Source organism: Jaculus jaculus, chromosome 1 (genome assembly GCF_020740685.1).
Source record: "Jaculus jaculus isolate mJacJac1 chromosome 1, mJacJac1.mat.Y.cur, whole genome shotgun sequence".
NCBI classification, from domain to species: Eukaryota; Metazoa; Chordata; class Mammalia; order Rodentia; family Dipodidae; genus Jaculus; species Jaculus jaculus.
Window position 1 is genome coordinate 281,801,852 of NC_059102.1, and position 17,372 is coordinate 281,819,223.

General features: G+C 35.7%; 1 protein-coding gene across 2 annotated transcripts in view; it reads left to right on the top strand.

Annotated features, from left to right (window-relative positions):
• Positions 1-17,372, top strand: part of Kcnt2 (potassium sodium-activated channel subfamily T member 2) — a 365,450-nt gene that overhangs the window by 143,596 nt on the left and 204,482 nt on the right. For both annotated transcript variants that reach the window (XM_004659523.3, XM_004659524.3), the window contains exons 7-8: positions 914-997; positions 8,272-8,366. In XM_004659523.3, coding sequence (XP_004659580.1) covers positions 914-997; positions 8,272-8,366 — 179 coding nt within the window. The remainder of the gene's footprint in view (positions 1-913; positions 998-8,271; positions 8,367-17,372) is intronic.

Below are 17,372 nucleotides of genomic sequence, written 5' to 3' on the forward strand. Positions count from 1 at the left end.
ACATGTCTTTAATCCTAGCACTTGGGAGGTTGAGGTAGGAGGGTTGCCATGAGGTCAAGACCACCCTGAAGACTACATAGTGAATTCCAGGGCAGCCTGGGCTACAGTGAGACCCTACCTCAAAATAAATAAATAAATAAATAAATTAGAGGGCACACATATCAGATCAAGACAATCAATGATCACATCTAGACAATCAGGCTTTCATCCAAGTTTTGCCTATTATCTCTTCCAGTACCACATACCCTACTCAGTTGTAGTCCATTAATATGTAATCCAACACTGTCCCATTTTCAAAATTCCTGCTTAACCTTAACCTTTTACATAATAATATCTGTTGGGTTGACTTTCTAACTTAATTTGGATTTCACTTTGAAAGATTTGAAAATAAGTAGATATTATTTGAAGTTATTGCTCATGTATGATAACTATTTTAATTTGAGTGATTTCTCTCCAGGAGAAGCCAGAACTTGACTAAATGACAAGTGAACTAAATATAAGTGGAACTGAATATAGCTTCTCAATGTCACTTAGAGTAGTTGAGTCTGAAGATAGTGGTAATGTTATAGTGGATGGAGCCTCTTCTCTCATACCTTCTTACTTCCTCAAATTAGAGGGACAGCATCATACAATTCACACTACATGTTATAACAATAGAATGAGCAGGGATATAGCTGACATCTGTGGAAGCTTATTGTTTTCTTTCAGCTTCTGTAATAATTTCTTTAAAAAAATCTTAGATAGTGCTGAATGATCTTATCTGTTCTGGCATTTCTTTGGTAATGATTTTTAAGTATTTGGAACTGTTCTAAGTCCTTATAATTTCTTAATTTTTATTTTATTTTACATCTTTTAATATGCTGGATATAATTTCTTGCAGTAACATAAAAGTTTAGTTTGGTTTGTTTTTCAGATATTCTGGCCTTCTCTGAGGAATCTGTTTGTTCCAGTATTTCTAAATTGTTGGCTTGCCAAACATGCCTTGGAAAATATGATTGTAAGTAATTAAATAAAGCTCAAATACAAAAAAAAAATAATAACCATTCACTATTTCTTACTTTTGGTGCTCACGTGGAAAATGGTGATGTTTTGGGATTGAGTCTTATAATTTATCATGCTGTTTCCCCATAAAAAATAAGCATATAGGGCTGGAGAGATGGCTTAGCAGTTAAGTGCTTGCCTGTGAAGCCTAAGGACCCCGGTTCAAAGCTCGATTCCCCAGGACCCACGTTAGCTAGATGCACGAGGGGGCACACGTGTCTGGAGTTCATTTGCAGTGGCTGGAAGCCCTGGCACGCCCATTCTCTCTCTCTCCCCCTCTGTCTCTCTCTGTTGCTTTCAAATAAATAAATAAGAATAAAAAATAAAATAAAATGAACATATAGATGTTTCTTATGATTCATTTTTTCATACATACTTATTTACACTACTAAATACTATATTTTAGTTAATAGTTTTATTTGTTTATAAAAAAATTGATAAAGTACTAGGAACTTCATAATGTGACATATCACACATAAGTAAGTTAATAAAAATTAAATATCTACTGTCCCTAATCAAAATAAAAATTAATAATACTGCCTGTATCTCCATGGTATTATTTTTATAGATTGTATAAATGATAAACAAAAATGTTCATGTGTTCCTAATGCCATTATATCAATACTTGACAACTATTTGTGTAGTTTCACCTGCTTGTCCAATCTTCTGACTAAAGATAGCCTTTACTTTTGGGGCAGTATGCTCATGTTATGGGACTCTGGCTTTAATAATATAAGGAGATGCTTTTGTGAAACTGCTTCATGTTTTGTGAATATATGTAGGTTTCTTTCAAGGTCTGTTGAGAAAAATGGTAACTTCTCAAGTACATTCAGCTTCTTAGATTTGGTTGACTTTAGCATCAGATATTAGGAAATAGAAAGATAATTATGGCAGAATAGGATCTGTAAAACTCTGAGCTGCATTTTCCCCAATACTGATTTTGTTTGGAAACAAAGGCTTGTACAAAATATTTTTATGATGAAATGTTTAATACCAATGTATATTTACTACAGCCATCAGTACTCATAACCAAGTTATAAGATTTTTTTTTTTTTACTTATTCATTATACAGTGTTAATATGGGTCTTGTATCGGTCACTTTTCTGGTTTCTGTGACTACATACCTGATAAGGCTGAAACTAAGGAAAATTAGCGAAACAAGCAATGGTGCTCTTTTCCTGATGAACCAGATACCAGCACAAGGGGGAAGGAGACCAACACAGAGAAAAATCACTCCTACCAAATCAGAGAGCCAGAGCCCCAGAAGTCCCCAACACCTTATCACTGAAGCAGACCAAAAATGAATCCAATATGACTCAGGGATATTTTGCGGAAGAGGGGGCAGAAAGAATATCAGAGCCACATGTTGGGTCAGGATATGCAGAGACATTTATCGCATCAATAACTGTGGGCTAACTACACAAGGTATGACCCATATACCTCAACAAAGAGGGGCCAATGGGGAGGGGGTAGGTCATGGATGAGCCTAATAATGGTACCAAACTGCCTGTATTTGCTGAATAGAAAACTAATAAAACAAAACAAAACAAAACAAAACAAAAGAATCAATGTACAGAAGAAAGTGTGTTCGGCTGAAAGTTCCAGGGGATACATCTGTGACGGAAGGGGAAGTGGATGCATCAGGCACAGGTGATACTGTTCGCATTGTATCTGTGAACCAGGAAGTAGAAAGGGCACAGGAAGTAGGTTTCGCTATAAAACCTCAAGGTTTTAAATGAATCAGTACTACATGGAGACCCCAGGATGCTAGAGATGCCAGGATCATGGACTATTGGCATTAGAAAGCTACAGATATAGAATAAAACTAATACAATTGAGGTGCTGCCTGTACTGTTGGCGTGGAGACATAGGAGGAGGACTATCCACATCTTTCAGATCCTCGGATGTGGGTCATGATGTAGCAGGGTTCAATGTTTTTCCTACAGTGTTTTAGGCTTCCTTTGGTCCAATTTTTCTTGCTTTACCTTTATTCCTCCCTTTTCAAATGGAAGTGTTTACTCTGTGCCATTGCATATTAGAATTATGTATCTTTGTTTTTACATTTTACAGGACCTCACACTTTGTAAATTGCTTTAAATCACAGAAAAGACTTTGGACCTTTGAACAGCATTAGAACTGGAACAGCACTGAAACTTTTGAAGGTTGAATGAATACATTTATATCACAAGATGGCCATAAGTCTGTGTGGGCCAAGGGCAGAGTGTTTAGGCTTAGATGTATCGTGTCACATTGCTCCCCAGATGGTGGTGCTGCTTTGACAAGTTGTGGAAACATCAGAAAGTCAAGCCTAGCTGAAGGACTTGGGTCACTGGGTGCAAACCTTGAGGTTTTATAGCGAAACCTACTTCCTGTGCTCTTTCTACTTCCTGGTTCACAGATACAATGTGAACAGTATCACCTGTGCCTGATGCATCCACTTCCCCTCCCATCACAGATGTATCCCCTAGAACTTTCAGCTGAACACACCCTTTCTTCTGTACATTGATTCTTTTGTTTTGTTTTGTTTTATTAGTTTTCTATTCAGCAAATACCGGCAGTTTGGTACCATTATCAGGCTCATCCATGACCTACCCCCTCCCATTGGCCCCTCTTTGTTGAGGTATATGGGTCATGCCTTGTGGAGGTATATGGTTCATGCCTGTGTAAATCACCTTGCTGAACTCTGACCCTAATATGAATTGTGTTGCTTCAGTGGCTCTTTGGGACTGTGTCATGAGACTTAAAAAACCCCTGAATATTGAGCTGCAATGTGATGAGTCTTCAAGGTTCTGCTGCCACCGGCAGAAAAAACCTGGTCCTGGGGAACCATAGTCACTTTGTTTTCTTGTGTGCTGACTCTGGGGAATCAAAGACTCCTAAGCTTTTATTTATGAGCCAAGAAAACCCTTCAGAACTTAGGATCTCTTTTCCCATTAATTTATATGTTCATAAGATGGGGCTTTGGATGGGTAGTGTCTTCCCTTTCCCCTTTTCCCCTTGTCCCAGTACAGAAAGGTGGGTATGTCTTTAAGGAAGCTATTTCTTTAACAATTACTGATACTTTCTTGCCTTAAATTCATTACTTGCTCTACCAAAAACATACTTTTCTTTTTTCTGTTCCATTTGTTACTTTCTCCACTGGTCACCCTCTCTGCTTGGATAAGAACCACAAGCAATAATCATGAAGCACCCTGTCTTGAAATTCCCTCATCAAGGACATTTATTCATTACTTTTCAATTCAGCCTAAGTCATGTTATCAAGAGACAAATAGAATACAGCTAGATTTATTTGACATAAATTAACACCAACTGTCTTTAGCCCAGTTTCCCAGTGTCTGGGTTCCCCTCTGTAACCTCATAAGCTAGACCTCTGATATCTGCATTTCTATTAGCAGTTTCATCATCCAAACTGTCACCAGAATGGCCCAGTAACTGTATTTGCAACATTCCAAGGCTTCTTTAGCCCAAAGTTCCAAATACTTTCAAATTCTTCCTGTAGATCAGTTTTATAGGACTAATAACCAATCTGACAGGTTCATTAAAGCAACAGCACTAATTTTTAGTACCTATTTTATGTCCTAATTTCTTTTGTTGTTACTTTGACCAAATACCTAACAGAAAGCAACTTAAGGAAGGGAAGGTTTAGTTGGCTTACAGTTCCAGAGCATATAATCCTATTTGGTGCTGAAGCCATGCTGAAAGTTATTTAAAGAGGTTGGTTATATTGTGTTTGGTATCAATAAGCAGAATGGGCAGAAATTGAGCCAAAACTGTAAATTTTCAGGTCTCCCTAACAAGGCTCCACCATTTAAAGTTTCCACATCTTCTGTAACAGTGCCATTAGCTGGCAACCAAGAGTGCAGGCATGTGGGCCTATGGACTATGTCATACATTCAAACCACAACAAGCTTACTCTATGAAAACACTTTAATAGGTATGTTAATTTTTCTCTAATATATTTATCTACAAAAGAAAATTAAAGTACCTTATAATCTTGCTTTGAAACTCATATATATGCATGATTATGTATATTAATAATATATATATGCATAATATATCAAGCATGCAATAAGATTAAATATTACTAATTTCCTTGTGCTGCAAATTATACTTGTTCTACAGTTAGTGGCCTTTAAACAGATATAATGACAGAAGCTTTGGCAAAGGATTATTTTAATAACATTTTGGTATTCACTCCAGATGAATGTTTCTAAACATTTGTATCAACTAACCACTGGAGTCTCATGAGAGCACATGGCCAAAGGGCGGGAGAGCATGACCTGTCATATGGTTTGCAGAAACTTGGAGTTGTCTTAATTGGCATGAACAAAAACCATTTGGCTAAATATAGTGTACAAAAATTGCTAAAAAATTCATTAGAAATAAAATAACTAATTAGTTGCTATGTAATTAGTTGTTGGACAAAATAATTAAGACATGACATATTAGTCATCTTGGAGAGGAAAAGGTCTGTTTTGCAATATTGATTTAAGATTCATTTTCCATTTCATTTCCCAATTTTCCTAGTTAACCTCTCATTGAATGCTAAACTTTATTTTCCTGTTCTTTAGAACTTTTGCTATAAGAAACTACATGATGAAAGATGAAATTCTACCCATTTAACTTAGTTATTTGCTTTCATCATAATTTCCTGTTATTCTGTGTTTAAGGACAATAAAATAATGGCACATTGAGATTGTTTTACTAGTGAAGTAAATTTTCTCATTTTAACCTTACTTTAAAATGTTTAAAAAATTATTACAGCAGATGTGGTAGCACATGTTTTTAGTTCCAGCAGTTGGGAAGCAAATAGAAGAGGATTTCTGTGACTTCAAGGCCGTTCTGAGACTCCCTAGTGAATTCCAGGTCAACCTGAGGTGGAGCAAGACCCTACCTCGGAAAACAAAAACAAAACAAAACAACAAAAAAATAGCCCACCATGACCTCCTGTTACTATAAATGAACTTAAGAAGCACACACCTCTCTTTTTGTGCATCTGGGTTTATGTGGGTACCGGCGACCAAAACTTGTGTTGCCAGGCACCTTTAACTGCTGATCTCTCTCTCTAGCTCAATATAATTTTTTATTAAGAATATACTTTGTGTCGCTACGTCGTGTGTTGGTACCATCTTTTCCTTCCTCCCTACCACTATTCCACTGGAGGCCCCAGTAGGGTTGCTGGTATTCCCCATGGGGTTGTGGCTTATGCAGTGTGGGAGCAGCAGTCAGTTATTGCAGGCAATGCCTCTGGGCATGATGTCCCAACATGTGGCTCTTACAATCTTCCCACACCCTTTTCTTCAAAGTTCCCTGAACTTGGATGGGTGTGTTTCAGTGATGAGTTCTTAGGAGCCTCGATTTCTGGTATGTGTTGAGTATCCTCAGCATCTGTCTCCTTCACCCTGGCTCTGATGGTCAGACTTATGGAAGCAGCACTCTTGCTAGTCTCCTCTATTCCTCTGTGATTTCACCTGGACTTTGGCTGAAATGTGAAGGGTTGTTTATCTTCTCTGGTCTTGCTAATTTCTGAAAAAGATAGTTTCTCCAAGGGAGAGTAAAGTCAGTATAGGTTAAATAGGATAAATGTTATTAATTTAGGGAGATTTTGATAGATAATAGCCCTCTTTTTAGCTAAAGACTAGTGTGAGCTTGACATTGGAGAGCATAATCTTTGTCTCCATAGGATAAAGATCTGGTTCCCAGTTCCAGATATGGGTTCCTTTCCAATGAGTGGATCTGTTAACCATTCAGAAAGCCATTGGTTAGCCTCCAAGCCTGTGTGCCACCATTGCAGTGGTATGTACTTCTAGTCAGGGTAGGCCCCTGCTGTTTCACACCATTGTTGGCCTCTTTCCTCCAGTTGCTCATGTAGCACTTTCCAGCACCAGATGGGCTTCTGGGGGCTGGTTCTCTTCCAGATTCCAGCCGCGTCTCTCCCTGTTCTGTGTCACCAGCATATAGTGCCTTCAGCAATCAGATCTTACCTTTTACCTCAGGCAGGTAATCAAGTGCTTTGACAGAATCCTGCCTTGTTTTGGATACCTCATAGGTCCAATACAGGCCATAGCCAAAAGTTTGTAAGATTAGGCTTCACCCCATCCTCTCCAGGACCCTTCATTTTAGACACTCCTCCTATGCTCCTGCTAAGGGTCTCACTTCACAGAAAAATGTTTCTATGGTACCAGTTTATTTTGGGTTTACTTTTGTGTTTATTTCCCCCCAAAGTCCCACTCCCCACCTCCAGGTTCTTCCATCCTTATTGTTTGGATCTCAACTTGCCTATCAGGTATACTGGCAATTCAAGCTGATCCAAGCTAGGAACTGAAGATGAATGAGAATGTGCGGCATTTTTCTTTCTGTGATTGCATACACTGCCTGATTATGATCTGTTCCAAGTCCATCCATTTTCCTGTAAATTTCATCATATTACTTTTTCTTAAAAGTCTAGACAATGAAAACAAAGGGAGTGCTAAAAGCAGCAAGAGAGAAACAACTCATATACACAGGCATCCATCAGAATTTTCTCATATTTTTCAGTGGAAACCCTGAAAAAGAAGGGCCCAGAATAGAGCACTGCAAAGGCTGTAATGCTATGGCTTCCAATATAACTATAACAAAGACACACAGATATAATTATTGGTGCCTATCTCTTATGATTTTCAAGTGATTAAGTTTTAGAAATTACGTGTTTCAGAAAACACTCATTTTACAAATGCATAAAATAGACAGGATTTGCTTCTGATTTTTGAGATATAGTATGAAATTGACTTGAAATTTTTATAACTGAATGAAGGGTATTGCATGTATGTGCTTATTATCTCCACCTTACAAGCTGAATATTATTACATACTCTCAATTGTAATGTAAAATGTTTAGCAATTCGTATTTTTTAACATTACCATTCATGAAATTCAAAATTTTCATCATGAACTTAGTTTTTCCCTTTATATATTACCTGGCCTAATTCCACTCATTTTTAAAATAATGATTTTTGTTTATAGTTCTACCTTGATTTAACAGTTTTTTATTGGTATATTGTTTCCTAATCAGTTGCAGTTAGAATTTCATTGAGAAATGATTTTTGTATTGTATTAAAATCTGTTTATTGTTTGTCTTGCTTTGTTTGTTGATATAGTATGTTGCCATTTAATATATATACATATATTTAATTAACCACATGTATATATAGTATTTAGCAAAATTTATAATATGCTTTCTCCTATATTCTAGAATGATCTACACAGAGCCATTCAGCGTACACAGTCTGCAATGTTTAATCAAGTTTTGATTTTGATATCCACACTACTATGCCTTATTTTTACCTGGTAAGAATACATGTGAGCATTTTTCCTGTTTCTTTTAATTACAGTTTTAAGCGAAATTATAATCTATACTATTTTCATCAATAGTTTAGTATAAAGTAAAATAAGTCACCTCTAGCAACAAGGTAAATTCTTTATAGTGACAAAGCAAGAGAGCTCATATATCCTCTGGCCTTGATATTTACTGCCACTGTGACATTTTCAAAAACACTGCCAACAGGCAGGTCATAAGAATTTGTCCTGCATGTCATAGTTGTCCTACAAGCATTATTCCTTCCAGTCACTGACATAGAGGTGCTCTCATCTTTCTGCTGTCCTCTGTGCAAAAAGTCTGTTGAGGAACTGCCATCATCTGTCACTGTCCATGCCCCTGCCTCCTCTCCGGGATGTTTAAGAGTGTGCTCAGGAGGAAAGCAACAGCAGCTCTTCTGACAGTGCAAGGCAAGGCGCCACTTTCCTTTGTCATGAAAAACAGCTGTTTCCTTTTTTAGATGTCTCCCTGACAATTACAGAGTAATCCAATAGGAAGGGATATATTACAAGCTTGGATTCGGGGAGATCATTAGTAAGTGAAAAAAAAAAAAAAGTGAAAAACAAAAAATGGGCAGGATAATGTCTGTTTTGCAGGATTTGTAGATATTCTTTGTAATTGATTTGTGACTGAGTTTCACCCTATTTATAAAAGATAAAAAGATAGTTGGGAAGTTCTTGAAATGGAAAAATGCACACATACACTGGCACTTTTTTGCTAGATACAAATATAATTCTATACACATGTATGAAAATATGGGTATATAAGTAAGTAGGACAAGTATGTTGCACCAATAATATGATGGAAATATATTTACTAAAAGAATTTGATATATATTTACTCCATATGCCTATTTGTATATATATATTTTTTTAATTTTATTTTTTTTAGGGAAAGCACATGCACATGAAAGACAGACAGAGAGAGAGAGATAGTGAATTGGCACATCAGGGCCTCAGCCACTGAAATTGAACTGCAGATGCTTATGTCACCTAGTGGGCATGGACAACCTTGCACCTGCCTCACCTTTGAGCATCTGGCTGATGTGGGATCTGGAAAGCCAAACATGGGTCCTCAGGCCTCACAGGCAAGTGCCTTAACCACTAAGGCATCTTTCCGGCCCACCTATATTTTTTTAAAAGAACATGTTTATGGTAATTTGAATCAGATGTCCCCCATAAACTAATGTGTTCTGAATGATTGGTCCCCAGCTGATGGCAGTTGGAAGGTGGAGCCTAACTGGAAGATGTGTGTTGTTTGGGGCTAGTTTAGGAATATATTTTTTTAATTTTTTATTTATTTATTTTGAGAGCGACAGACACAGAGAGAAAGACAGATAGAGGGAGAGAGAGAGAATGGGTGTGCCAGGGCTTCCAGCCTCTGCAAACAAACTCCAGACGCGTGCGCCCCCTTGTGCATCTGGCTAACGTGGGACCTGGGGAACCGAGCCTCTAACCAGGGAGGGTTCTTAGGCTTCACAGGCAAACACTTAACCACTAAGCCATCTCTCCAGCCCTAGTTTAGGAATATTATAGCTACCTCCCACTTGATAGCTTTTGCCTCACTCTCCATATGTTGAATTCCATCTGCTGTGGAAGAGGTGATGTCCAGCCTCTGATCATGCCATGCTTTCCCCTGACAAACATGGAGCTGCTCCTGGAGATTGTAAGCCAAAATAAAGTCTTTTTTTCTCAACAGCTGCTTTTGGTCAGATGCTTTGTCTCAGCAACAAGAAGGTAACTGCAACAGCATTTTATGAAATATCTAAATATAAAAAATATTAATCTATCAGAAACTATTTTCATGATTTACCTAAATATCTAACTGCAAAAGTAGGAAACACAGAAATAGTTAAAAATAATCTACCAAAGACATGATTAAAATAAATGCCTTCTAAAGCCACTATAGTTTTCAATTTTAATGTGAGTACATTGAGTGAAATAATTTTCTTATCTTAAGAAAAATTGTTTTTAAAACTTTATGTATGGTATGTATATTTTAATTTTTAATGATAGTAAATCACTAAAATTAAAACTAATGATTTCTTAATTTAATGCCAATAAAATTATTCTAATATTTTATTTTATTTTTTAACTTATTTGAGAGAGAGAAAGAGAGAGAGAGTGAGAGAGAATGGGCATGCCAGGGCCTTCAGCAACTGCAAACAAACTCCAGTTGCATGTGCCCCCTTGTGTGCACTTGTGAAATTGTATGCTTACATCACTGAGTGTCTGGTTTATGTGGAAACTAGAGATTCAAACATGAGCTCTTAGGCTTTGCAGGCAAGTGCCTTAACTGCTAAGCTATTTCTCTAGCCCCCTAATATTTTATTTTTACTTATTTTTTTGAGAGGCAGAATAAAAAGAGGGGGATAGAGGGGGGGGGCGGGAGAAATGGTCATGACAGGTCACCTCGCTGCTGCAAAAGAACTTCAGACGCATGTACTGCCTTGTGTATCTGGCTCAAATGGGTCCTTGGAAATTCAGCTTCAGTCCTTGACTTTGCAGGCAAGCACCTTAACCACTAAGCTATCTCTCTAGCCCACAAAGTAAATTTATTAAATAAAAAATGTTGCTAGAGTATTGTTCAGTTTTATGGCACTTGTGTTACATGTGTGAAGTCCTGTTTTCTACTGCTAGAATGACAAAAATGAAATAAATAAAGTCACTGAAATAGTAAACCAAAATAAAGACATGGTTTTCACATAATGACTTTAGTATACTTTTGCTCTGTAAGCATCTACAGAACAGTAATACTTCAGTTCTACAGCCTACTTTCTGCCCAGTATTTTGCTATTTTCATATACCAAGACATGTTGTAGTACAATAAAAGGATTTCAACATGTAAAATTACCAATATTTAATGTATCATTGAATAACACTTGTTGCACTATTGTTTTATTTATTGTTATAATTTCTGTTTAGTTGATTGTGTGTTTCAGTTTAGATATATGCAGATACTTTTGACAGATATTAACTACAGTTATATTTATTGCCAACATGTGGACATTTTTCTTAAGGTGCAATGAGTAGGTAAAATTAAGGATATTGTTAAAGCTATATATAAGAACATATATAACTATGTTCTTACATTATGGCTTATCAAATAGAACTGCTTTGACTTATTACTGTACTTTTAAAAATTATAATGTGTTCATAGATCATGGGCATCTTGACAAGATGAGTTTTATTTGAATTCACAACTAAAAGTGCTGTTATCACCAAGAAATACAGAAACAGTGTCATATTCCTCATAATATAAAATGCAGGCTGTTTTAGCAAAGAGTTTAACCATGCAAAACATACAGTGCAACAATACAGCTACTGATTTCTGGCACAAAGATCCTGACCAAAAGCAGCTTATGGAAGGAAGCTTACTTTGGCTTATGGACTCAAGGGGAAGCCCCATGATGACATGGGAAAACGATGGCATGAGCAGAGGCTGGATAGCATCCCCTGGTCAACATCAGGGGGTCAACAGCAACAGGAGATTGTGCCAAACTCTGACAAAGTGAAACTGCCTATAGCACCCATAACTTGGCCCTCCAATAATGCACCTCCTATAAGATTCCAATTCCCAAATTTCCATTTACTAGGGATCAATCATTCAGAAAACATATGAATGTATGAGTGTCACTAGTTCAAACCACCACAGTACTTAACCATAAGGAAATGTCTGGCTCACTACATGACACTTTTGGGGCCAAATTCCCTATTCCTTGTCTTCTGTAGTATGTAAACATAGTTTCTATTCTAGATTTCAAGAAGGATACTTTATCCTTGCATTATATCTTAATTTTAGTATTTAGGAAGTATGAATACAATAATAGAACACAATTTATATGCAAAATTTGGCTATACTTTAACATATACCTTGTGTGTATGTACATATGTGTGCATGAATATCTGATAGAGGGCCTGCAAACATGTAATTCCACTGGATAGATATTTTTTCTGTCACAGGAAAGAAAAAAAAGGTGTTTCAATAATAGGGAAGCTTCATTGTCACTAAGGAAGTTATGCAGTTCGTATGTTCACTAGGACTGTAGTACTTTGGCATCCTTGAAAAACTTGTACCAACCATGTTTGTTTTAAAATAAATATTTGATATATATTTACATGTACATATAATTTATAAATTGTATTTAAAATAGTGAAGCAAATAACTTATTGATACTAAAGAAAACTGAGCCACAATACTTCAACATGTATTAAACAAATATTATAAAATATTTCCAATGTATTTAAGCTTTCCACCATATTTCTGTTATATTTTCTATTTGTGTTCTGCACTGTTAAAGGAAGTATTAACAACTCTGTCTCAAGGTGCATTTAATTCTTAAAATTTTATGGGTCTGGCACTACGTCACATCCATGCCATATAACACTTTTATTTGAGAAGTTCCTTATTTTGTCTGAGAATTAAATAACTCATTAAATCATAAGAAGTAGAGGTGAGGATTTATTAGCAGCCATAGGAATGACTGATATGTAAAGATGAAGGCGAAAACATGTTTTTGGATTATTTGTGTCTGTTTCAATTATAAATAAGCATTCCATCATTTTTTTCTCTCTTTGAATATTGAAGCCAGAAATTTACTTTAATTATAATACCTGATCTATATAAAAATGAAATAAATATATTCCTATGTGTATGTGTGTATCTTTGTGATGAGACCAATTATGATATAATTATTATTCTTATATTCCAGAGGATGAATAGAGCAGAAAAAATGTATTTTATTTATTAATTTGAGAGAGAGAGACAGAAAGAGAGACAGAGAGAGAAAGAGGCAGATAGAGAATGGGCAGGCCAGGGCCTCCAGCCACTGCAAACAAATTCCAGATGCATGTGCCACCTTGTGCATCTGGCTTATGCGGGTACTAGGGAATCACACTTCAATCGTTAGGCTTCGCAGCCAAGCACTATAATAGCTAAGCCATATCTCTAGCCCCAGAAATTCTTAATACATTATTTATAACTTGAGTCCATAATTTTCAGGAACCAATGTTTAGATGAATTGGCTGTCTCTTCATGAAACTCACAATCTTAAAATTACCTGTTTTAGAAAGAAGTTATGTAGTTTTAGAATGCCTCTTGTCTTCATGGTTATTAACATGACAATGAACTATTATTAAGCATCTGTCTATGAGGGACACATGCTTGATGCCAAACTGAAATAAACATTAAGCTGCTGACCCATTCTCTTCAGAAAATGTGCTGAAGTGTTTTTCCTACTATTGTGATGGAATTGGACTCATCTGTCTCCATGCTGGCTCAGTCTCCCTCTTCATCAATAATGCTCCCTTCAGAGACAGCTGGGCATTGTGATTCATCCTGTGTCTGGAAAACAAAGTGGAGTAAACTGGTACATCCGGAATCAACTGCATGACTTTAGTTTAATTATCAACATATTCTAACTAATAACAAGGAGTATAATTGATAATGCATTTGGTGTTCCTAATTTTATACCAGTAGATTTATTTTGCAAGTCATTTGCTTCAAACTTTATTTTTTGTTTGAATTAATATGCATATTTATATTTTTCATATTATTTCATGGAGCTATAACATAAAGAGCTATATGAATGGATGTTTTCAGGTTTTGGTTCAGTGAAAAATATTCATTTGTTTTCTCCATCTTATTTCAGTGGGGAATAAATCTATTTGTTGTTTCAAAGTATGATCTAATTAATTTTTACATCCTTTAACTCAGTAGAATTTGGAATTTTCTTATGCATTGATACAAATTGATGTTTAGGTTTTTGAAATTGATTAGTTCTGTTCTTGAGGAAAATAATAACTTGGTAAGTAGATAGCCAGGGCATAGCTATTTCGGAAGAAATATTACAGCATGATCTATGGTTTGGTTTTACATCATCATATTAAATTCCTGCAGAAAGCATTTGTTAAAATTAAATTTGCAAATGTAGCAAGCTAGATTTTTGGCACTTAGTTTTCCAAGTTTTGTAAGTTCAAGTAGCAAAAATGTGAATATTTAGCAAGTATAAATAATATTACAATAACATTAGTAGAAATATACATCTCTCCAAACAGTTTTGGAGTAAAATTCTGAATCCAGTGATCTACATCTTAAATATGGCAGTGTATCATTATTTGTAAAGAAACAGTGGAAGTAAGATGTAAAGGATTTTGTCATCAAAACTATTCTGAACATGTAGTAAGTATTCTGAACTTACATGTAGTAACAGATTTAAACTTCTACCACTTATAATGAAATTCCACATACACCCAACTTTTATAGGTGAAGAAATCCAAATTTTAGGATGAAGAAATTAGTATAAAAATAATTAAGGAGTTTATATGTACCTGTTTTAAATAGACATTAATCTACTCTAAGGTATGTTAAACGTTTAAGAAGAAAAACAGTAACTACAAAGAAATAAGAATGAATATGGTTTCTGAATTCTCTGAGAAAATAGTTTTTAGAATGCTGTCCAAAAATTTAAAAAAGAAAAACAACTAGATTTAGAATCTAAAACTCAGTCAAACCAAGACTTTGCTAAAGTATGATAATGTTTAGTTTCAGAGTTAGAAGAAGTTAAGTGACATACATCTGGCAAAAAAAAAAAAAAAGGGAATTGATATGAATTGTTACACAACATTATGTCTTAGAGTCTTAGTCTGCTTTCTACCTGACACAATGTTTGAGATAAGTTAATAAAATAGATTTACTTTATTCATAATTTCAGATCTTGGTCTTGCTGTATTTGCTTTGAACAGCACATTATTTCAAGGCAAGAAAATGGAGAAGAGGAGAATTATACCTCCTGCTAGTCAAGAATGAAAAGAGAGAGGCACAATAGGTCTAAAGCTCCCAAATTCCCTCTAAGGTTATAACACGTGATACAGCTTCATTGCTTTAGCATGCTTCCTCTCAAAGCTTCTAACATCCTGGTGGCACCATGAGTTGTGAGTCAAGTGTTCCCACTTGCTCTTTTGGAGAAATTGTAGTACTGAACCATAGTAGACTCTCACTCCATGGAGACCTCCAGTTATAATCCAGTGCGGTGTAAAGGGAAAGCCAAAATCCTCATACTATGTTAACGGAGCTTACAATTGGTAATGAATCTTATTGAAACCATTTTTCTCCTAGAAAAAGGCTTTGTCATATTCATTATAACAACCTAGATGATCACACAAATATAAAAGCAAGAGTTGCTACTTTCAAAAGTAAGTACTTGTAAGACAGTGTGCATACAGGTTGTCATCTTCAAAAATTACCCTAGCAAAAACTACCCAACTACAAAAGAAACATGAGGAAAAAAAATGATATTTTGATAAGAGATAGGAAGTTACACATGAATTACTTTAACTGCAGTAACAAGCTACAATTAAGAAGTCCTAAATTCATGGGCTGGAGAGATGGCTTAGCGGTTAAGCGCTTGCCTGTGAAGCCTAAGGACCCCGGTTCGAGGCTCGGTTCCCCAGGTCCCACGTTAGCCAGATGCACAAGGGGGCGCACGCGTCTGGAGTTCGTTTGCAGTGGCTGGAAGCCCTGGCGCGCCCATTCTCTCTCTCTTCCTCTATCTGTCTTTCTCTCTGTGTCTGTCGCTCTCAAATAAATAAATAAAAAATTTAAAAAAATTTTAAAAAAAAGAAGTCCTAAATTCAGCCAGGCACATTGGCACATGCCTTTAATCCCAGCACTTGGGAGGCAGAGGTAGGAAGATTACTGTGAGTTTGAGGTCTGCAGAGTTAGTTCCAGGTCAGCCTAGGCTAGAGTGAGACCCTACATCAAAAACAAGCAAACAAACAAAAAACAACAAAAGAAAGATTCTAAAGTATCCTGATAATAATGGTAGCTAACATTTAATACTTGTCTCATTTTACATGTGTATTTTTAGTTTCTATTCATTTTATGTTTAATTTTGCTTAATGGCAAGTAGATATGGTTATCTTCATTTTGCCAACATACAATTGCAACTAAAATGGCTAAATAACTTGTCTAAGGGTATCAACTAATGAGAAACAAAACTCAGATTTGTATTTGAAGCCCTGTACTTGACCACTTTAATACTATTTTAGTGATGTCCCAGAAGAATTTAATCTAGGTATATAAAATACATAAAAATAGATAAAAAGATCAAATAGATCTATGAAAATATCTATTAATGTGAACTTGAAATTCTGTTTCAAGTTACAGTTAACTCCAGGCATAAGACAATGAAAATGTTTTAAATGTTTATTTATCAGAGAAATAGAGATAGAAAAAATAAGCCCCATGTAGGGGCTTCTTGCCACTACAAATAAATTGCAAATGCATGTGCAAATTTGTGCATCTGTCTTTAGGTGGATAGTGGGGAATCAAAGCTAGGTCACCAGAGTTTGCAAGCCAGCACCTTTATCCACTGAACCATCTCTTCAGCCATGATGAACATTTTTTAAAATTATTTTTTTGTTAGCTACAACAAAATATTTTTGTTATTATTTTGTCTTTGGTGTGATTAGTTAAACACCTCAAACTCTGAAAGGATTTACACATCTATTTTTTTAAATGGTAAAAGTAACTGTAATTCACTTAGATAAAATTACCAAGTAAAATGGATGGCAATTTGTGAATATGTTCTACCATCATCACTGTATCTACTTCTGCATTACCCTACATGTTTTATGTATCTACAAAGATGTAGATGAAAATATATTACTTACTGAGTCATTATCTGTGGGTACACTATTTATTATGTGTGGCCTTTTCAACTTTCTTGTTAATTTGCTTTAAATATTTATAATAGGGTAGGAAGTTAAAGCAGTTAAAGGTCTTGCTTACAAAACTTGACAGCCTGGTTCTATTCTCTAATAACCATGTAAAGCCATATTCATAAAGTAGCACATGAAACTGGAGTTTGCAGTGTCAGGAAGCCCTGGTGCATCCATATTGCCTTATGTGTAGCTCTGTCTCGCTGTTTCTCACACACAAATAATAAATAAATAACATTTAACAATATTTATAAAAAT